The following is a 23,915-nucleotide window of genomic DNA, read 5'->3' as shown; positions in this document are numbered from 1 at the left end:
AATATCTTTTGGTAATGAATCGCCGCTGTAAACCTACAGATGAAAACCACAGAAAACATTTTGCACAGATATTATCTATTTTGATATCATTGTATGAAATAATTGCTGATACCAATTTAAAACTACTGAAGTTACTACATTTTCATTTTTATGACCTTGAGCATTGTCCTAATACAACTGTGTACGTTACTTTGCTACCTAGGTTACACGCAATGGACAAGCCGCAAGTGATAACACATATAACTAAGTCTGTCGACTTCACGCTTTTCGATTGTAAATGGATTCCAGTTAGTGCCAAGTTTGTAGTTGTTGGTTCAAAGCCTAGAGGAACTGGCGCTATTCAAATATACGATGTCTCTGCGAAAGATATTCAACTGGTATCCGAAGTAAGATTTGGTCAAATTTCAAAGATATGTCATATATAAGCATGTTATACATCAGTTTCCGTTGGGATATATTATTGGGGCTTCTGTGAAGCCTTAATTGTAATTAGGCGGTTTTAACTGTAACCCGACTGTGTTAGTGTTTTCACGCAGACAAAATGGCCAAGCTATAAACAAATAGTTTGACATAGCTAAGAAAGTCTTTGTTTTTAGCATAGGAAATTAGGTGACTTGGTTGATCATGCTAACCTAAAGCATACAATTAATACACATCTTCAAAATGTAGACAGTCGATTATACCACATGATGAAATGACACCGAATCAAGTGTCAGGCTAAAGATATGTTTTACTTCTAAAATGGTACTTGGGTGCGGTCAAAACATTCCCTATGAAGCCTTTGTGTGCATATTCATGTCTAGTTCAACTACAGTTTGTGATAGTCTATAGCCAAGCAATGTATTACTATTATTGTTAAATAGCATCAAAAACATGCGGCCTACGAATTTCTTTTGGTTACAACGCCTTTTTTTATGGTCATGAAATTGATACGAGCCCGCTCAATGTACTCACCCCTCGGTAGGTAAAAATACATGTCGCCTACGTCATAAGATATCAAATGTCATTCAGTGTTAGTCTAAGTTTAAAAAAACATCTTTGCACTCTAAGGAACAACACAACTCTTTTATTAAAAACTCAAATAATTCTCGAAATGACATGTCTTTTTTCCGTCCATTTGAATCTAATTTAATCCTTGTGGTTGTTTCATATTTTTTAGAGTGAAAAAAGTAGCTCTTTCAAATGTTGTACATTTGGTGCATCCATGCTCCCCCAAAGACATTTAGCCACTGGAGCGTTTAACGGAAGACTAGCAATATGGGATATCAGTAGTGATGGACGCCTTGATAATCCAATTTACGGCGTTCAAGCGCATAAAGAGATAATAAATGCGATAGACGGTGTTGGAGGACTTGGAGTTGGTGAAGGGGCTCCAGAAATTGCCACAGGTAGTAGAGATGGTGTAGTCAAGGTGTGGGATCCAAGACAAGCTAAAGTCCCAGTAGCAACTATGGAACCTGTTTCATCTGATGGTAGAGAAAACTCAGTTACTGAAAATAGACGGGATTGCTGGACTGTTGCATTTGGCCACGCATATAATAAGCACGATAGATGCCTTACTGCAGGTTATGATAATGGTGATATAAAGTTATTTGATTTACGAGCCATGAAGGTCCGTTGGGAGACGAACATAAAGAACGGTGTCTGTTGTCTACAGTTTGATAGGAAAGATATATCTATGAATAAACTGGTCGCGACTACATTAGAAGGAAAAATACATGTATGGGATATGCGAACACAACATCCGAAGAAAGGGTTTGCATCATTAGTCGAAAAAAATCAAGGTGCTACTATTTGGCAGGTAAGCCATCTACCGCAGCAACGTGATATATTTATGACTGCTGGTGGGAATGGATCTTTATGCTTATGGCAGTACCATTATCCCAGCAAACGTCAGAAGATAGTGAAGGAAGCAGGTCCAGAGGGGAATGGCGATATCGAAGTCTCACAAGGTGTAATCGGTCACTTAACTCAGCTTCAGAATGTCACCTTGTCCACTCAACCAATATGCAGCATAGATTGGTGCCCAGACAAGCTAGGATTGGCAGTTTGTGTTGCATTCGACCAAGCAATCAGGATCCTAATTGTTACAAAACTAAATAAACTCTAGATAAACTGTTCTAAAGTTATAACGTAAGCTGTAAAATAGCATGTATATATTGAGGTTATATTATCGTAATTTGAAAAATACTCCACTTTTTTGTACTCTACCCTTACAATTTAATTAATTATTACAGGGATAAACTGAAGATGCCAAATGTTCCGTGAACTCATCCACCACGCTGAAGTTCATGAAACAGGTTGCAATTAAATAGTATTTCCTAAAACTTAGTCACATTATTCAACTAGTTAAGTAAAATCACTTAGTAAGTTTCCATCTATTATCTGCTGGTAGAAGCATAAATCACAACACTTATCGCGCAATATAACTGGAATGCTTGACCATTAAAAGACTATATTGGCTCCATGTAGTCCAGGAATTACTAACTTCTGATGCAAACAATTTAATTCATTCCTAACTCTCCAGCCATATGAATGAAAAACTAATTCCTAACCAATAGGGAGCTGTACTTTTCACCTTGTGGTCGCCAGTTTTATAGACCTGGAGTCTTCTAATAAGGGATTTCCGAAACCGTATCGTTCCTGATAATGTATACTAGGGACTAAACTGAGAGGTTCCTTAACCACAATTACCGTAACTCATACGACTTTATTAAGACAATGCTTGCACCACTCATTTTTGTATATGGGATATTTCATTGGAGCATTAGTTTAGGAATGGTTTATATGCTTAAAAAAATGATAATACTTTTTGACTCCCCAATGTTTATGACCTAGAATGTATTTTCAAACATTCATGCGCTTTGTAAACATGAAAATAAGAAACAGTGTGATCTTTGTAAGTGTTTAGGGCAGATAGTGAGTTTTTAAGTAGAAGCTTCGCCAAATGTTTTGGGAATGACAAATATCCCTGATCGTGATTTTCACATTATCCACCGCATTAATGTAAATATATATTATACAATGTTTATGAAAATCAAGTAAATACTAAAGATGATTTGTTGGGTACAGTATTAAATCAAATGATGAGAATTTCATTTGCCGGCTTTTTAAATATTTGTTAATAAGCGAGGTTAAGAGTCCGAATCGCACACTGCAAAGGCATTAAATTCCGAGCAATTTATTGTACAGAAGAAACATAGGAGGTGGGATAAGAGAAAAGATATGTATATATATTATCACTATGACATACGACTTTATAAGTTTCATGAACACGTTTTGTCTGTGTCCTAATGGGAATGTCACTCGAGATCTGTTCTAGTTTGCAATTTACAAGATAATCACTGGGTTGAAAAGCTTTATTTATGATTGCTATTTTTCCAAGTAAACAAACAAAAACCTCACAGGTAACTGCAGACTGCATTTGAAAACAGGCAATTATTTAGTATCTATAGTGTCTGAAAGTCATACACCTCATTTGTTTACATCCTATCCAGCCCATATTTCAGCACTGATAAACCTGGTCTTACTAGATGCTACCACACCAAGTTATCAGTATGGTATGTTATATTTGTTCACTGATCAACGGACTAGCTATATGAACATGTATTCCGGAATGCGGGTTATTAAATATATGAAGAGTTATTAAACATGAATTGCGTGGCTGTAAGTTACTTATGTGTTAAGTAATAAATCGACGACAAAAATAAAGATCACAAGATGACCAATCACTATTCACTATTGTCTATCATAGCATTAATAAAATGCTGTAGAACAATACACTTGATAAAAATAAAACATTTTATTACTGACATAAAGCCAACAAGAGAAAACTCAAAACAGTCACGCTCTTGTAAACTATGTTTAATGTGAAATACGAAGTCTCTAGATCTTTCAAATTATGTTCACGAAACAACAAGCATCAATGAAATTACCACCATATCAACACACAATAACTTAGTACGTCATATCCAATGAACGCATTAACTAATTTCTTTAGGAAAGATTCAGTGTTATATTGTCCACTTTTCAGTCCTCATAGAAATCTCTTAATAAAGTATGACATATATTTGTTGCTCGAAATGATTATGATATGACGGTCAAAAACAATTGATAAGCTTCTTGTAAATTGAATACATTCAGTACCTACCGTAACATACCATTACACCATAATTAAGGATACCGAGGTAATCCATTTCATACATGGGGAGATGGCTTAGTGGCTAAGACATTTAACTGTATAGTGGCAGGTTCAGAAGACTTCAATTTAGTTTGCGTATTACCGGTATCACTAGTTCTCATACCTAAAATGTAATTAAAACAAAAAGGTCAGAAATTATGAATCACAACAAATTATAACGCATTGGTTGTACACGTCCATTTTCTGGAGGTCAGTTTTTCCTACATACTTTAGTCTATCTTCACTTATTTTCATCGAAATAAAATGAATTTTCATTAAAAAAAACCATTGAGTAATCAAGGAATTAACATTTGTATTGTTTCAGCTATAAATAAAAAATATTTAGTACTTTACAAATTTATGTGTACATATTTGGTGATGGAAGAAACAAAAGAACATATAAATCAAAAAATTAGTGTGTAACTTTTTACATGAAAATATGTAGGCTTTATATATATATATATATATATATATATCAGCATGGAAACTGACGAAGCTGTTTTGAATGTGTATAAAGCAAATAAGAGAAATGGTGATATTCCGCTCTAGATAAGTTCCATTATTTTCCCTTTCTAATTCTGAAATTTTAAGATTAATTATTTCGAGGTGTAACATTTAATTCACGTAATTGACGAATTATATCTTCGAGTTTTTTCTTTCGACCACGTTCTTCTTTACGCATTGCTTGAAGGAATCCAGTACGTTTTTTATCGGAATCACGTAAACGTTCTAATAGTTTAATTGCTACACTCGGTGGAACACGATCATAAGCACTGCCTATTAATGAATTGAAATAATTTTAAAAAAAACATACACAATATTTGTGTTATAAAGATATTGAAATTAACTTGTAAATTGTATTTTAGTAAAACTTCACTTAGATAAACTAGAAAAGAACCTTAATATTTTTACAATAACTCTTATCACTTTCAAGTTTAATACCAATTCGTTGTATAAATTGTTCCACCAAATGTTGCTTGAAAAACAAAAGACAATAATGAAAAGCTTATAATCCTAGAATGATTGTGTATATGAATTACATTATAGAAATAAGATTTGTGTTTATGTAGGATAGACTAAAATGTACCAAAAGTAGATTTTACATATTGTAGGAGGAAACTTAAATGATAAATATCATCACTGTGTGTACATTAAAATATCGTCTGATAGTTTATAAATCTGCACGATACATTTCATTACTAAAAAATAATTTGAACAATAATTAGTTTCTTAAGAGTTATCTCATTAAACTTGCTCAGAAGAGATTAAAATGAACTCAATACAAAAGACAATAAAATCCTTTGATTTAATTATTTACAGCCTATTTGTATAGTAATTAGTACAATATGTATTTGTTAACAAATTGTTAGTTTGTAATAAAGCAAGGGATTTAATACTTATTCATCATAAAACAGTAGCTTAGTATTTAAAAGATTTCAACCCTTGCGTCGTATAGATTTAAACTCTACTTATCGCATGGTACGGCCGAGTGTGGGGAGAGTCAGCTCTCCCTCTCGAAATGCTCTCACATGGCCACGTGTATACAGTCACTGCCAGGGAAATCCTACTCGCTGCCTTCTCGCGCCACGCGTGTTGTTTACGAAATTGAGAGAACGAAAAGCGAATGCCCAATGCTTTAACCGGGTTGATGGATATGGATCATCCAGTTAGGGGAGTTGGAAAACCCTGATTCCGAACCAATGGTGCACAATAGCTCCAGGATCTTAAGGAAACAAATGGCGTATGAACCTATCGTTGGTCACCGGCTGCCATGGAACTGCATCTCCCAACGTTCCCCAACTGCCTTGTGGATCAGACCTTCAGGCCGAAGGCTCCGGGTGTGGCCCCCTAAGAAAACCACCTATTCGGTCTGGGCACCCGGGCAGTATCACAGCCCTCACATATATCGAATGAGATTTGTGTGGCGCATATGTATTGAGTGCCCCTTCATGTCAATATTTATGTGTTCAAGTAAATAAATAAACTCCACTTATCATAATACAATTTAGGCAATCCACAGTAGTAATCATTAGTCAATACACAATTCAAGGTGTAGGTTAGAGCTGAGTACAAAAATTTGTAACTAATGAGTTATTATTATTTTCTAATATATTTATCTATGTAACCATTAGAAATGTTTTAATCAAGAATACAGATGTGTTGAGGTGATCCAGAAAACATCTCGCAAAAGACAAGAAAAGCTCAGGAAACACTACGAAGCATTTTGTTCAATCAGCGTTCAGTAGAAGTTTAGCCAAAAACATCAAGAAAGTGAAAAGTCACATGTGGAGTTTCGGATTGGCTGATTACTATACTACTACTATGTTTAGTAGCATCCCAGAATTTTCGGGAAACCCGGGGACATCTAAAAAATTATAAAAACCCTATACTTTTTGTACTAAAACGAACCTTTGGAGTAGTGCTTCTCGCATATTTTGCACCCTTTATCTCGTGTTCAGGTCGCTGTATTGTTCTAGTTTGGCGGTTACGAGAATAGCTTAGGAATCGAATATAGCGTTCAATTAGCAAGACTTATCAAGAAGAAATTTTTCCAACAAAAATACACTCATCTCTATTATTTTTCTGTCAAAAAAATACAAAAATACCTATTCATTGAAAAAAATGTATATGTAGCACATTCGGTTTTTTCAAAACTTACCATATTTTCCCGATCCTAAACAAAATTTTTATGGAAAAAAGAATAGATAAGAATAATTTTTTTTGGAATATGAAAAGTGGGATACAGTTCATTAAGTGAAAAACGAGTATAGAAAATAATATCATGTATTCTACAATGTATAATACACATAAGACATTCCAGCCTATGACTTATTATTTACAGAATCAAGTCAAACATATCAAAAGATGTATACCTGAAACTATACATTATGTTGAGAAAGTTTCAATTATCCATAATTCAAAATCTATGTTGTGGATACAGTAACAATTTGTTAGAACCATGCTTTAAACCATGGAATAAACTTGTAGTTTTCTTAATTGCCATTTACATATTACTATTTCAAACTAATAAATATTCACAGTTATATTTTCAGCATGTTGATCATAGTATTTCTTTTGTAGAATTTATTTGTTTAAATCTTATTTCATTAGTTTACTTGAATTTTGATCATGTGAATAACCTCGTCATTTTTTAAATACAATGATCTTATGAATAAATACGTAAGTAACATGTCGGTAAATACAATCACATTGAATTAAATTAAAATACAGCAAACTTATTTTCAGATTATTTGACAGCTTTATCTAGAATAAGAAAATGGTTTATCATCAATCGATTTTAAGTGAGAGACAAAACACTGTAAACGAGTCATGGGGAAAAATATATAGCCTTTCAATTATCATCAATATAAGGCCTGGTAGGAATATATATCGAGGCCAGTTACCACAATTCATGTCAACATAGCGAGATGGAAAATTAAAATGATGCGAAACAAAGAAAAGATTATATCGACTGCAGTGAAAATCTAAACTTGAGAAAGGATAAAATAAGATTAAGGAATGATAATGTTACATATAGTGAAACATTTTGGGCTACGTAATTTTAACGTCTCCAACCGTTAGAGAATTCACGACAGTTTTGTAGGGCCTAACCGGAAAGTTTGAGCAGTTAATGGCTTTTAGGATTAATGTTATTCACGTCCTAATGTGCCAACACCAAACACATTTTTAACGTGCTATGTCGACTGACAATGGACGTTAAGGTAGGTGGTGGAGAAAAAACACAAAATTGCTACATAAAGGGTAATTGTTAGGTTGTATGATGTCAATAAACAAGCTTCTTATTCGTGAGCCTAGATGGCTAGTTGAGTGAGGACGTTTTTGGTTGGCCCGCCAAAATGAGAAATTATATATACCCCTCGAAACTTAAGCTATATTTATACACCGATGGTGTGTATCTCATGCTTTAGAAAAGGTAGACACATGAGAAATAAATTTAATTACAAAAAATGTGCGTGATTATTACTACTAATTTTTTAAAATCTGATACAAAGTATCTTGCAGATAAATCATGAACATAGGACTGGACATTATGATAGAAGTGACTAGTTTACACGTTGAGGTTATCACTAGCGAATATTATCAGTATTCAGTGAATAATAACGGGGTCGTCACTAACGAGAAAGCAGTAAAATCATATCTATTTTCTACTCAAGACATTAAGAAAGTAATAAAGCTACATAGATCCTTTTTTCATAAACGGACAACGGCTGAGAAACCATTAAAAAGTAAGTGCCAGTGAAGAGCCTTTTAATGATAGTTTCAGATTGGTTAAGAAATTGAGCATATCTATGTAATGCACAGGATCTTTGGAATACGAAGTCATTCAGCGACCGAGCTGAAATTCAATGATATTAAATGATGCTCATGCTGCTTGTTAACATCTTCAGTTAGCTACTGTTTGAAGTCATGAGTACGTTCAGCTGAAGTCTTTCAACTTACAGAGCGTATTGTACTATCCAGCTACCAAGTTTGGAATGACATAACACTTTTATTCTTGGTTGAAGGGAAAAATTCTTAACTAAAAATGTGCGATATTCCAATAGATCCCATATTAACGTATATATAATATTTAATTATTTACGAAATACGTATGAAAGAATATGTCAACAACGTTAGTCAGTCATTTCACTTTCAGTTATGAAGTTTATGATCATTTTCGTACCGCATAATATATTCAATTATTTGATTCTAGAGCAGACCTCGCTTCTTCAAAGAGCAGACAAGAACAAAAACGTACCAACTGTTGTGATTTTCCTGATTCTATCTTATTTTAATGAGTATCATGATAAGTTGTAGACCTTTTAAAAAACTGTGTCAATTCATTTTGCAATTTAAATACACAGATACTTTTCTGAAACAAATTTAAAGGGAGCTTTTTTGTAGTACCTACGCAGTTTTAAAATCGGTGTTTAAGAGCTTGAACATGTAATATAATCCATTAAGTATCATTAACCTTCAATACCACATCAGTCGACAACAGATCAGTATGAAAACACTGGGTTAAGCTACTATTATAACTTTTGTTTATCGACCAACATTTGTATCTGTAATGCCGCATTCAAACCTTAGAAATAAAATAAGTAAGCACGAAATAATACAATATGTACATTTCAAGCAACTTCACAGAACACATAAAAAAGATAACTACTAACCAGTAACATTTTTACGAAATGCAATGTATGAAGTCCAATCATCTTTGTGATATAAATCCAATAACTGTCTTAAATCAGCAAAAATCAACCAAAGAGTAGTACGATCTAGGCCTGGAACAGGTTGTGAACGTGCAAATGATTCACACAAAGATAAATCAATACTTAATTGTTGAAGACCCGTTTCAGAAAGAGAACGCACCTAAAATATAAAGTAAATGCTGTAAGGAAATAAAAGGAAATCTTGTAAAAAATTAAAACCAAAAAGATCTACACCATGAATTGAAAATTCCAGTAAAAAAAATACAGAAGTCTTGAATTATACAACGTAATATCTATTGATACTTTCATCAATAAGTGGTATATATAAGTCTGAAAAATTGAGATTTAGAGAAACTGATCATTTTTATGAAAATCTTTAGCACACCAGTTTGACAAACAACTTAGAAACACTAAGCAACCTTATCTACACGGAGTAAACACAGATAACCTATTCCTGTTTGGTGAAGACTATGGGATACTGCAGAGCCGCCTGAGACCTTAAATATTACAGGTTTCAAACAGATAGTGACTAAACATCGAGTTATCAAATAGTATCCCATAATTTTGAGAGAACATTGAAAAACTATTAATCGTAAGTCTAGGTCATTAAACAATGAAACTGTTGTAACGTGTGGACTGCAGGTTAGATGGGCAGCGTTTTACTGATCGGTTCAGTGACACGTAATGAACGGCCTAGGGTCTCGATTGGTCCCGCTTCCCTGTCTAGCCCAGCCAGTTGAGCCCAGAACGCAAGTCTTAGCCTCTGAGATACGAATCATTATATTTCAAACATACTCTTTATATACTAATCAAGCAGACCAAATCGTACCATAAAATAGAAAATAACATTGTACAATATTGACCAGTAGGAAAATGACACGTGAAATAAACATGGACCAATGAGGAAATGACACCATCTCAAGTCCAAGGATAGCGTTAGACTTAACAGAATAATTTTTGGGATATTTTCCTGAATATCCCAACAGAAACATTGATTACCAATACGGAATGATCGATGTATTTTTAGCGTATATTCTAATCAAATTATTCAACTGAACATGTATAGACAAAGTTTATCTGAGTTGAAACAGTGAAGTTGATTAAATTATACAAATATCAATTGATTATAACATAAAAAATATTTTAATCTGTGTATGCAAAACAAACATTGGTGTACTTGAGATTTATGCATAAATGTGAACAACTTCCAATACGGTTGATAAACGAAAGCAAAAAAATACCAATAAGGTCAAAAATATGAAACTCCAACGGAATATGATATAAATAATGAATATACATGATCGACCCTTTTTCTTATTCCTTTCTGTGTTATATATATATATATATATGCATCTGAATAGGTTTAGCCTAAATAAACTTCTTTCCTCACTCTTTGTCCCTCTTCTCGAGTGGCTAGGTTTGTGGGGAAGTTATTTACATATAACTGTCTGTCACTTAGGTAATTAAGCCTATCGGTGGTTAATGTCTCATCCTTTGGAAAAATCAAGATATTTGTTGAGCCTATCACGTCCACGTGTCATTTGGAATTCTCTGAATGGTCCAATGTAGTAATATATATATGCTTTCTACAAAAATTTGTGTATTTTTAAGATAGATTTCACGGAAAGAGCACTTAGAAAGCAAACATCACTTGATAGCTTCTGGCTGCATTCTACTTCTATAATATGGCTGAGGTTGTAGATAGAAACTAATGTGTTTTGACTCAATATTTTAAAAGTACTTGTTGACCAAGAAGCCTGTATATCTCCGGTTCAATCTTGTGTGGGGTTACAGTTTTGTATGGTTGCGTACAGAGTATTAGACTAAAAACGAAACTGGTTTCATGCTTTCTGCTTTTCAATATTTCTGCAGTTGGTTTTAGTTCACAACAGAAAAAAACTATGTTGAAAAATAAAAAAAATAGTTTATTGCCTACGATGAACAGCTGTCTTATATTTCACATGGTTGAACTCCATTGATCATGGTTTCGCTCTAATTCTGAGTGTAAGAAAATTATCTACAACAAGCGAAGGGAAATAGTCGCAAAATATTGTGGACCGGTTGACGTTAAACATACATACTATTGGATACCGATTCAGTGGTCTAAAGGTTACTCATCTGCGCACGAAACTGAGGGCGCAAAATAGCACTAGAGTTCATTGAACAATGTTCAGTCACTTTACCACTAAATCTTAATTATGTGTACTTAAAGTATGGGACAACAACTGATGGCATAAAAAGTTTTCAATGCTTAAAATTTGATAACCTTCACGTTTATTTTTACCAATTATAACGAAAAAGAAGGAATTACGAAGATGATTTAGTTAAATTGTCAACATATATAAACTTACTTGAGAACCAAATAAAACATCATACAATAAACGAGCAATATGTTTACAGACTGATATACAAGCAGTTTGAGCGATTTTCGGCGGAAGGTTTGAGAATGAATCGAACACTGATTTTAACCACGATGTTAAATGTACAATATTTTCAGTTGGTTTAATTTTTGTATTAGTTATATAACTTACACCATTACGTCCATCAACAGTTTGAGAATTATTTAATAATTGATCATTTTTATTGGTATTATTGTTAGTTTGACCACTATTATTATCATCAGTATCATCATAGTTACTTAAATTAATGAATTTTGCAACATTATCCTTTAAATGATTACAAATTTGATCTTCAACTAATACACGTATATCTTTAAGTAGTGATGCACCTTGTAATCGGCTACGTGGTGGATTAGCTCCAGAGTTTAACGTAACTGATGTAGTCATATCTGGATCTTCACGTTGATTATCCTGAACAAAAAGATTTTACGAGAACTAGAATTATTTTAAACGTTAAGTAAATCCAATAATTAATTTTTTAAAAATATTTGAAAACAGAATGACATTGGAATTCAGGCCATGATGTTTGTGAGAGAAGTATATGTGAATGATAGGTAAAATTAAATATGGAAGAATTAGGGAGTATTGGATTAGTGGTTAAAACAATCGACGTTTAACCGGTGAATTGTGGTAGGAACCTGGCTATAACTTCTTCAGTTTAAATAATACGGCAGCATAATTATCTCCAAAACAATATCGTGTGGTTTGCAATGAAGTACAGGAATTTAAACTTGATAAATAGGCAACATTAGGGAAAATTAAAACAATAGGTGATCCAAGACACGGTGATGTGGAACGATGAAGAAAGTCTTAAATAATTATATATATCTCACTTTGTAACACTAGCTGGTTGAAGAGCTTTTTTTCTGAAAGTTTAAACTCAGGTGAATATATACTGAAAATTTATCGTGAAAATAAAATACGCCGTAAACCGAATAGTCTTCGCTATTATGAAGTATCATACACTGACATCATGTGATCCTCAAGACGAGAATGTATAGTAATAGTATAGTCATACAGTAAACAATATGATACGAAAATTTCGTTAACTGAAATTCCTCATATTTGTACCACCTCATTAACGAAACAAATAAATCCATAAAACAATCCGGTGGTTAACTATATTTATTAATTATTAAATAGAGTTTAATAATTTATGTTATTAACCTAGAATACCATATTCTTCTAATTTCTCGATGCTTTTTGATCAACATACGTCTTTTAAAAGCTATTTTCCATTTCTCATGTCAACAATTTGCATGAAGTAGGCGATGATAATGTTATCAAGAACAATAATGAAAGCTTTGTAATTAGACTATCTGTTTCAAACTACATATCACCAAAATAAACAGGTAAGTTTCGGTTATTCATAAACGACATAGAGTATGTAACAAACATGTATTAACATACAACACTGGTATAAAAACACATAAAAAAAGATAGAAATAATATAGTAGCAATGATCATAAGAAAGACTGAACATTGAGAAGATAGTTCGAAAAGACAGAATGAATGGTAGAAAATGAAACGATACTAAAATTTGAGATCTGGGGGAGGATAAAGAGGGAAAGCAGTACTGCGTCACTATGACTTATAACAATTTTAATCGAGGTCTCAAATCACTGACTGAGGTTGTCGATCGGACAGGTATGTTTAATTTTAAGTAGTTGGAGATAATAGGTAGAAAGTTCTAGGTTTAGATCCACTGTGACTTGAATCTCCATTACAGACAGAAGCGTCGTCGCTGAGTTATTCAGGAACCATCTGATTTACTATTGTAGGACTAGGACATTTTATACTGGTTTATTGATGATTAATTATCAATTTCAATATTTTACAAAGTGCTTAACCCTAATACAATTATACATGTCGATTTGCAGTATATACAGCTATGCAAAGTGGCATGACACGGCAAGAATGAATGAGTTGACCAAAGTTCACGTTATCTGTTTGTTTTGTTTTGTTTTCGGTAGTTAAAATATCAACGCAATTCAATTGGCGTGCAATACTTTTCAAACAATTAACAGAATGAGCTAAAACCTTTGAAAGTATCACTTATGAATAGAGTATACAAAATCTGGCATTTATAGTGAAACCATTCACTGATATTTTGATGTGTTTTTTTATTTAAATATTCACTATAATGTAAGGAATCTCGGTGTATTACTTTCTAACATTTACAAAATAATGCTTATGATGACGCTTATTCAACAAATAAAAAGCGAAATTTTCACCATGGAACAGGAGTCAAACAACCAACTAGCATTCTTGGATGTATTGATCACTAGAACCGACACAGGAAAACTGGAAACTCAGGTATATAGGAAACCGACCCATACGGATCAAATTCTCAACTACAATAGCAACAACCCAAGAGCTCACAAAATCAACTGCGTACACAATTTGTTCAAGAGGGCGACGACACACTGCAGCACACTGGCAGCACGAAGAAATGAAGAGAAATATCTAAAGGATGTATTTCAGAAGAACGGCTACCCCATCAACTTCATCAAAAAATACCAACCGCACGCAGCATTAGAACTCAAGTCAAGCACAAAAATCAACAAAAGGATCACCCTACCATATATACAAGGAATATCAGAAACAGCGACGAGACTGCTGAAAACCTTCGGAATAGGTGTGGCACACAAACCGACAAAATCACTACAATCAATCTTATGCAAACCAAAAGATGAAATAACAAAGGAAAACAAATCAAACATCATCTACAAAATAAATTGTGCCAACTGCGAAAAACACTACATCGGACAAAGCGGACGCCCCCTTCACCTTCGCCTACATGAACATCAATTAGCAGTCAAACGGCATGATATCTCTTCACTTATATCAATACACGTGGACAACTGCGGACACTCATTCGATTGGAAAAATGTGGAAATCTTAGACAGAGGAAACTCCAAAAACAGCAGAGAATTTTTAGAAGCCTGGCACTCAGGTCAATTAGCAATCAACAAGCATATTGAAATCAATCCAATTTATCAACCAATCAGAAAAATCATGCACAAACATAAGAACAAAAATCAAAACAATGGGAGACACAACCAAAACAAAGAAGTGAACAACGACAAATTTAAGGTCAATAAGAACCAATCAACGTCGAGGTGCACAGAACAAGCTTTGAGACACATATGGAGAAATTCAAACACTTCACTTCTATCTGAAGTTTGTGCTGATGATGTCGTTCAGAAGAACGATGAAAGCTCCACGACCAAACCATCCAGCTCAGAGAACAAAACTCCACCAAAATCATCCAGTCAGTAACAACGTAGAACTTCGTACGTATGTACATCAGTTCGAGTTGCCACACCACATTAGCACAGAGATGCAGTTGTTGATTCAAATCCCGTAGTGGTAGAGGTAATAAGAGTATAAGCAGTAATCGGGAAGATCAGGGTTTGGAGATGTTATTTAAAGAGTATAATCCAGTGAAATAAATTTGGAAAGAGGAAAAAAGGGACATGAAGGATTCAGAAGATTAGAATTTGGGAGAACACAGAGAGTGGATGCACCTGCGCCATTGCAAACGATTTTGAGCCATGTCATTCAGGGTCTCTAACCATCGGTTGCTATCATCTCGCGGTCCCCAAACAGGTAGTCTACACCTACCAACATGACTCAGTTCACTTGTCAGTGACTTCATGGACTTGTGCCATGTTTTGGTTTGGCCGCCCCTAGCTTTCTTCCAACCTACTCCTATACCACTGAACATAGCACGTCGAGGCAGTCGGTCGTTGAGCATACGTAACACGTGTCCCAGCCATCTCAACTGATGAAGTTTCACTACTTCATCAATTGATTTGCCATCCTTACCTAGTACTCGTTTCCTAACAACTGTGTTACTTACTCGATGGTCCCATGATATACGAGCAATATTTCGAAGACACCTATGATCAAATACTAGTAACCTACGAATATCCTTTACTCTTACCGGCCATGTTTCACTGCCATAAAGTAGGACGGAACGAACTGCTGCGCAGTAAACACGTCCTTTGGTTGATAGACGGATATCTCGCCTACGCCATAAATGACGCAAGTTGGCAAAAGCTAGTCGAGCCTTCTGTATCCGTGCTGAGATTTCGTCACACACCAGACCACAAGGGCTGATGAGACTTCCAAGATAAGTGAAGCGGTCGACACACTCAACTACTTCACTCCCTATCACTAGTTCAGGTGTCGATGTAACCCAATCCTGAAGCAACATTTTGCATTTCGAGGGAGAGAATCGCATCCCGAACATGCTTGCATTGTTGCTTAGAGTGGTCATAAGACTCTGCATTTTGTCAGCGTCTTCACCAAATAAAACTATGTCATCGGCATATTCTAAGTCAACAAGTGAACCTCCCGGTAGAAGTTCAACCCCTGGAAATTTAGATGAGGAGAGTGTTATCTCAAAGTACGTCAATGACAAAGTTGAACAAGAATGGGGAGAGTGGACAGCCCTGACGAACACCACTTGAGGTAATCAATTCTGATGACAGTTCGCCATAAGCTCTCACTCTACCGGTTGTGTTCGAGTAGAGAGCATTTATAAGGTTAATGTACTTCTTTGGTACTCCTTTCAGTGACAAACACTGCCATAGAACCTCACGATCAACAGAGTTGAATGCTGCCTTAAGGTCAAGAAATATTACGATTGTGGGGCGTCTGAACGTGTGTCTGTGTTCTAGAACCTGACGTAGTGTGAATATCTGGTCTATACAACCACGTCCAGGTCGAAAACCGGCCTGGTTTTCTCTAATCTGCTCTTCACGAGCTTTGATTAGGCGTCGAAGTATTATTGAAGCTAATATTTTAGACACTATATTAGTCAAACTGATTCCTCTGTGATTGTCACAAGAGGACTTTTGTCCTTTCTTATAGACTGGCACAATCAGTGATTGAGACCAGTCAGATGGGATTACGTCCAGTTCCCAAATTCTACCTAAGACCTCGGTTAATCTCATTGCTAATACTGGACCACCATCCTTAAAAATCTCAGGAGTAAACCTGTCAGGGCCTGCTGCTCTCCCTCGTTTCAGATTTCCTATGGCTTTTTCAACTTCGTAAAGGGACGGAGGACCTACATTAACTTGCCATTCAGGTTGACTAGAGATCGTGGGAAACCGAAGTGTGGCTGAAGGCCAGTTGAACTGATCCCTAAAGTGTTCTGCCCATCGATCCAATCTTCTGGATTGAGAATGAATAATATGTCCATCTTTTTCTGAGATTGTTTCGCTAACGGTCGGGTTCCTAATTCCGGTTTCCTTAACGAGTCTGAACAATTGTCTGCTATTACCTATTGCCGCTGCCTTTTCCATCTCTCTTGCTTTCGCTACCCACCACTGTTCGCGATCATTGCGTAGGCTTCTTGTCAGCTTGCGCTTAAGCTGACTCCGCTCTTCATTATGTCCAGAGCCGGGTGGAATGAGTTTCCGAGCATCTATCAGTGCGATAGATGCTGCTGAGATCCAGTGTTGCTCCCTAACCTTCTGGTTTACCTTACTAGCAGATATCACTGTTGTTTCCACAGCTTTTCGGATATCATTCCATGCTGCATCGGGGTGGGCATCACATACATGGCTGCCTAACTCTTTTCCTAGTTGTTCCTGAAATATACTCTTAGTTTGACTATCATTAAGTAGGCCCCTAAGAGGTTTCCTTGCAGCGTCTTTCCTACGTCCAGTAAGACGCAAGCAAATGCGCGCTCGCACTAGAGCATGATCTGAATCTAGGCATGTGCTCCAGAATGAGCGACAGTCTTCTGTCGAGCCCCTCCATCGATGGCTGATAGCGATGTGATCTATTTGGGTCCAACGTTGGGACGAATTAGGGGTCTCCATGTTAAAAGATGTTTTTCCTTATGCTTAAAGTTAGTATTTGTAAGGAACAGGCGGTTATCTGAGCATAGCTGCAACAGACGGTCGCCATTATCTGTTCTTTGAGCCACGACACCATAAGATCCACCTAGGTGTCTTTCCCTATCGCTAAGTTTACCTACTTGAGCATTAAAGTCACCGGCCACTATTACTACATCCGAGCGCTTAGCTTTTCGGAGAAGGTCCGAAAGCTTTCTGTAAAACTCATCTTTTACATCATCTGAGCTGCAGTCAGTGGGAGAATAGGCAGAAACGACGAAGAGGCAACGACGAGTGTCCCTATCTTTCCGGATTCTTACTGTTCCGTTCAGTCGGACAGCGCACAAACGACTGTCTACTGGGATCCACTCTGAGAGCTAGTTCTGCCCTAGGACTCAATGCTATACCTACGCCGGCGAGGCCACGGGAAGCAGAATCAGGGCTTCCAGATACACGAAGCGTAAATCGAGTCGGTTCTTTATTTTGGCATGGTGAGGTCAAATGAATGACGCTACTTGGATCCTGTATGCGCGTTTCGGAGACGCAGCACACATCGTTGGCGCGAGATTCTAAAGTTTTAGCTAAGGAAGCCTGCTGTCCTATTTGGCAAAGTGTTCGTACGTTAAAAACTCCTACGTGTAGTTTAGAGCGTGGTTTCAGGAGACCAGGAATGGCGTTCCACGTACTCAAATCGTTTGCCCTAGCGGTGCGAGGTGATAAAGAGACGTGAGGAGGGTTAGTCATGGAGATAAGAGAGGTATTAGGAGGTGTAGGAAGGATTTGAATGTGACCACCTTGGTCTCTTGTGCTGTTGCGGGTATGAGGGCTGATGTCACTTCCCGGTTGCCCACACCGTGGAAGGGTATTTCTTGAGGAACCTGAAAAGGAAATTGGATTGGTGTTGGTCTTGACGACCTGGGAGCGTGACCGCAGAGCCCAAGGGACAACTGCTTGAGGCCGGTCGCGCACGGCCTTTTCGTGGGAGGTTTTTGACGTGTTAGCTCCGTTCTTCAAAGGGCCTTACCGCCGGAGACGGAAATCCGTGAGGTAAGGTGAGGTGTGACATTTTTAGGGTCGACCTTTTCTAACCCCACCCCTCCTTGTGGGAAGGCAGCATCGCTGTCATGCTGGTTGTCCGAAGGAAACACCTTACTGCTGTCACACCCCTCTACAGTCAGCAGTACGACTTCGCCCTCAGACCTTGAGTTGCCGCTTTTAGTCTTACCGTTCACCAATCGACCTGCCTGGCATGGTAGAACCTACAGGAACATATGTTCCAGCCAATATAGCTCGGTTGGGTCATCACGATAGGCAAGCCCGACCACCGCGTCAAGGTAGCAGCTTCGATCATCCACCTGAGCTACAAATCTTCTCCACCATCTCAAAAAGCGAAATGCTAAGAAAATTATTCCTAATTGCTCAGTAGTTACAAAACACTATTAGCATAATGTAATCCTACGAGCATTTGGTTTTCAGTGTTATTAGGGATGATAACTACTACTGTCCTCATTGTTATTGCGTGGGGTATATGTATTTGGTACCCCCTTGTACCAATGTTTATATGTTCCAATAAATCAATGATAACTACTACTGAGGTTGTCGATTTGTTAACACCTTATTTTCGACGCCTTACCACTGAATATGGAGATCAGATAAGCGAGCTGAGATATGCTACATTCAAAGTTGATATTTCCTAATCCCCCATTTCGTTATCAGAAGGAAGCATTGCTACAGACACCGGTTGTTTGAGGGAAACATCTTAATGCTGACACACACTAGTACAGCTAGCAGGATGACTTTGTTCTCGGACCTGAAGTTGATGTCTCGAAACTTATCATTCTCCAACAGACAAGCCTGGGATGGTAAGATCTAAAGGAATAAGTGTTCCAACCAATATAACTCGACTAGGTCATTGTGATATCCAAGACCGAACACCACAGCAAGGTAGTAGCCCCAATCGGGGTCCTATAAGTGAAGTAACGATTTTTATTAAATGTTTTATGGATAACAGATTTGTTTGAAAAACATGGCTCATATTGATTCATAGTAATATGATGAATTAAGTGTTCAGCATATATGACAATAATATCAGAAAAAAAGGTAAATCAGTAAAAACTTATAACAGTCTTTTCTAAATGTAATATTTAATACAGAAGATAGAGAAACTTACCCTAATCATTGCGAAATCTTTCAGACGACCACTGGTTATACTTGAAGCCTCATCTAGCAAGGTGTATTGAAGATAGTTATCCAAATGCCCACAAACTGTTTCTAACTCATCCAAATTTATACAGAATTGCGTAAGTCGAGGTAATTGACGTAAAGATGAACGAACGCCCGAAGTTAAAACTGTATTTAAACATTGACTGAATAGGAAATTTGTAGCACGATTAATTGTATCCTCTAGTTCTGTGTATGCTAAATCCATATTTTCACAAAACCGATAACACAAATTAATGTATTCACGAACAGTTTGGTAAATTTTAGGTACCATCCATGAAAAGCACAACTGTTTAGGAAATGGAAGTTCAGAAAACTCAACTGTATCGCCTGGTGGATACATTTCAAGGAATTCAGCTAACTGTTCCGAATTTGATATTTTAATTGTTTCATAGCTATCTTCAGCAATTATTGCTTCAAATCTACATGAAAACATGTCAACACAGAAAATTTCTATTTGAAGAAGAATTGTAATTCAAAACAAATACAGTGATAAAGTCGTTTCAAAAAGGTTCAGACTTATTGAAACACTTATCTTCAATGAGACTGTATGGTGATCGCACTATAACTCGAATTGATTGAAGTTGGAATTATACCATTGGATGTCAGCTAATTATAGTGAATACATATTCACCGCTAGAACTAAATGCCCCGGGTTTGATCCTCGGTGGCATTGTTAGCGGACACAGCTCAAAAGTTCAATACTGAGACAGAAAAGCTGTCCAGTGATCCCTAGTTTTTAAGAGTTCACCAAATAAAACTAATCTGCGACGAACGTTACCTACGAAAAAGGAGGTTTTTTTCTATATAAATCTCTTTTGGGTTAACCATATGCCAAAAAAACTACAAAATATCGGTGATAATTTTGAATCAATATTTACTAATCAACTTGGATGAATTCAGCACGTCAGGATTATTGAAGCTGATTTGATTTAAATAACACTTGGCACTAAAGAACATAGCAAGTTTTAAGCAAAGATGTATGGTGGCTAGCAGTAAAATCCATTTGGGACTTGTCAGCTGGATGTACTTGCATCCCAGAGTTGATATTCACTCCGGGACTCAAACCCAGTACTTTTAACTTCAAACGCTATCGAGTTATACATTCAGTAGCAATAGTTCATGACCAACTTAAAAACGTACAGCTGTTATTTCAATTCGCGTCTCATATGGGCAGAAACGCAAGTACACGAGTCTGCTGAATCAGAGATGATAAAACCTCATATTTAAAGCTATCCTATCTCTTTTCCGCTTAATAACTATATTGTACAACCATACTTGAAAGAAAAACAAAGTAGAGCTTTATAAGAGAATAATTTGGAGGTCAGATCGAGACTAAATTCATTTTTCGCTAGGAGTTTATGATCACACATCTTATCATAATCATAATCTCAAAGCTAATACAACTATTTAGAATGACATATCCGTAAGCATAACTAAGAAACTGGTTTACTTGATGAGACTAACTGTATTAGTCAATTTTATCTAATTGGAATTAGGGATTGCTGCCGCATAGTAGAACCATACAGTAAGTAACGCTGGGGTTGGTCATAGGAGACCAGAATAATCAACAGATGAAACCTAAAAATTTCATCGATTAGTTTAGTCAAGAAATGTTATGGAATAACTAACCACTGTCTACCTCGATGTGTAATACAGACCAATAAAAAATCAGGTTGGACAGAAGTTAGGGGGCTCAGGAAGATCAGGATATAGCATGGACCCATGAAGTCTGAGGTATATCAGTAGGCATAATTTGCGTACTTCACAGTCGGAAACGTTAGACCAATGCAGAGTTTTACCATGTTCTATGTCGCCTATTACTAACTGACTGAAACTGAACTTTAACAATGAGATATTGATGATAACCATCTTAGCTTACATTGATGGTGAAGGTTGAAAATTTCAGATTGTCAAAATTTATCTATATGACTTTATTCCTGTTTCATATAAAATAATTTTGACAAGTAAATATGTGATTAAATCACTCAAAAATTGTACCCGTTAGAAGACATGCAATATCTGAAAGTGACTTTGGTTTTTGACAGTATAAATAGAAAATACATGGTAAATTAAGTATTTGTCTTTACAGTTTATCTGAAGTAGAATATTGTGGCATGTATGTTTATTTTAGGTTAAAAATGGGATTCAATAATCACGAATAAAAACAGCAGATTACTTCTGAAAAGTTATCGAAAACAAAATGGAAGTGAAATGGTGGAGATCTACAGCTTAGGTGGGTGATTTTAGTGAAATTCGGATCCATCAACTGACAGAGCGAAGCTCCATCAAAATAAAGTGGAAATAAGGAATCTTGATCCAATGGTCTATAAAGAGTTGATTAAAAAAAAGATATTTCAGAAACTAAGTTGTTGTAAAATTATTTTTCAAGCCTTATAGCATAAATACAGTGTGCCTGGGAGTGGAATGCACGATGAGCACGTCTCGTTTTGTTTGAGACCCATCATGTGGATATATCTGTATCTTCACGTAGATACTCAAACTGAGACTAGAGCTAAGCAACTTCCACTTCGAATGACATGTTTTTCCCTGGGTTACTGAGTTCAGATAACCACTAAATTATTCGACATATATCACAGTGCGTATTATTACGGTGAATTTATATGTACTGCTGAACGACTAAAATTTTAACGCGTTTTAGTTAAGCAGAAAGCAACAAAAGTAAATGAGTAATTTTTAACAGAAAATGAAAGAATTTACTGAGAATATATTAGATTAACATAAATGAGAGATCCTTCAAAGTGGATCATAGGGACTCGAAGTCTAGCACATAAAATATGGTGCCCTAACCTTAATTCTAACACTATAAATTTTGCAATTAGCATTAATTAAAATGGAACACAAATACATTTCGTAATTTTTGTAAATAAGTTTATCGTTACTTCACTTTCGGCATTCACGAATTGGTATTTTCCTGAATATTACAACGCTTTGTAAATATATTGTTATATTTACCTTGGTGAAATTTGTCATAATGCGATCCAACCGTTAATTTCACACTTATTGTTAACTAAACGACCCCCGTGACTATATAAGTACCATAACCTTGAAGTCAGTTACGTGTCCCTGATTGGTTTGGGAGTATTTTGTAGGCAACTTATTATTGCTGGCAAAACTACTAATGATCTCATTGTTGATATTCATGACTATTAATAAGGTCAAACCAAAATTTAGTTCTGAATATCAACAACTTAGTGATTCTTAAACTCACAATAACAGTAGATTCTTGGATATTCATAATTCCCTCCCAGTTTCAAATTTATTTATTTAAACACATAAATATTGGTACAAGGAGGCACAAAATAGATACGCGTCACAAAAATTATTCGGTTTGCGTGAGGGATGGGATACTGCCCGGTTGCCCAAACCAGAGCACGTGGTTTTCTTAAGGGACCACACTCGGAGCCTTCTACCTAATGGTCTAATCCACAAGGCAGTGGAGCAGTCCCGTGGTAGCTAGTGATCAAAAATAGGTTCATATGCCATTCGTTCCATCGGTATACGGGAGCCCATGTGCACCAATGGTTTGGAATCAGGGTTTTCCAACTCCCCTGGGTAGACACTTCGTGTCCACTAACCTGGCTCGCTTTTCTTTCTCTCAACTCCCTAAACAACACACCCACTGCGAGAAGACAGTGAGTAGGACTTCACTGGCAGTGGTTGTATGCACATGGCCATGTGAGAGCACTTCGAGAGAGAGCTGACTCTCCCCATCCTCGGCCGTATCAATGATTTGAAATTTTTGAAAGTTAATATGCTCCCCTAAAAGAAAGTGTCTGCTTTTCATGAGCAGATAATATAATGGAGGAAAAATTAGTGACATATTTGTCAGGATTGACTGGAAACGAATTACCGACATGATTATTTTTATTGTAGGGTTTCTCAGGTTTTATTCCGATCTCTTTTTTCTTTTTCAACATTACGGTGCTGTAAAAATCGGTTTAGGAATGTGTACATGAGGTTACACATACATAGGTAGGAGAAATCGTGGTCTGCAAGTAACGACAGTTGAGTGCGTACCTAAGTG

General features: G+C 36.2%; 2 protein-coding genes across 2 annotated transcripts in view; one reads left to right on the top strand and one right to left on the bottom strand.

Annotated features, from left to right (window-relative positions):
- Window positions 1-14: 14 nt before the first annotated feature.
- On the top strand, window positions 15-2,110 carry WDR92 (WD repeat-containing protein 92; the record flags this gene model as incomplete). The annotated part of the gene is made up of 2 exons (XM_012936359.1): window positions 15-386; window positions 1,160-2,110. The coding sequence occupies 2 exons, from the start codon at window positions 15-17 to the stop codon at window positions 2,108-2,110; spliced, it is 1,323 nt and encodes a 440-aa protein (XP_012791813.1).
- Window positions 2,111-4,477: 2,367 nt separating this feature from the next.
- EXOC6B (Exocyst complex component 6B) overlaps window positions 4,478-23,915 on the bottom strand; it is a 51,146-nt gene continuing 31,708 nt past the window's right edge. Inside the window, exons 6-9 of the mRNA XM_051219143.1 lie at window positions 19,818-20,289; window positions 11,745-12,203; window positions 9,355-9,553; window positions 4,478-4,957 (exon numbers count right to left, since the gene is read on the bottom strand). Coding sequence (XP_051067489.1) covers window positions 4,773-4,957; window positions 9,355-9,553; window positions 11,745-12,203; window positions 19,818-20,289 — 1,315 coding nt within the window. The 3' untranslated portion in view covers window positions 4,478-4,772. The remainder of the gene's footprint in view (window positions 4,958-9,354; window positions 9,554-11,744; window positions 12,204-19,817; window positions 20,290-23,915) is intronic.

This window comes from Schistosoma haematobium, chromosome 2 (genome assembly GCF_000699445.3).
Source record: "Schistosoma haematobium chromosome 2, whole genome shotgun sequence".
NCBI lineage: Eukaryota > Metazoa > Platyhelminthes > Trematoda > Strigeidida > Schistosomatidae > Schistosoma > Schistosoma haematobium.
Note: the sequence above shows the minus strand (reverse complement) of the source record. Positions and strands in the feature narration are given on the sequence as shown.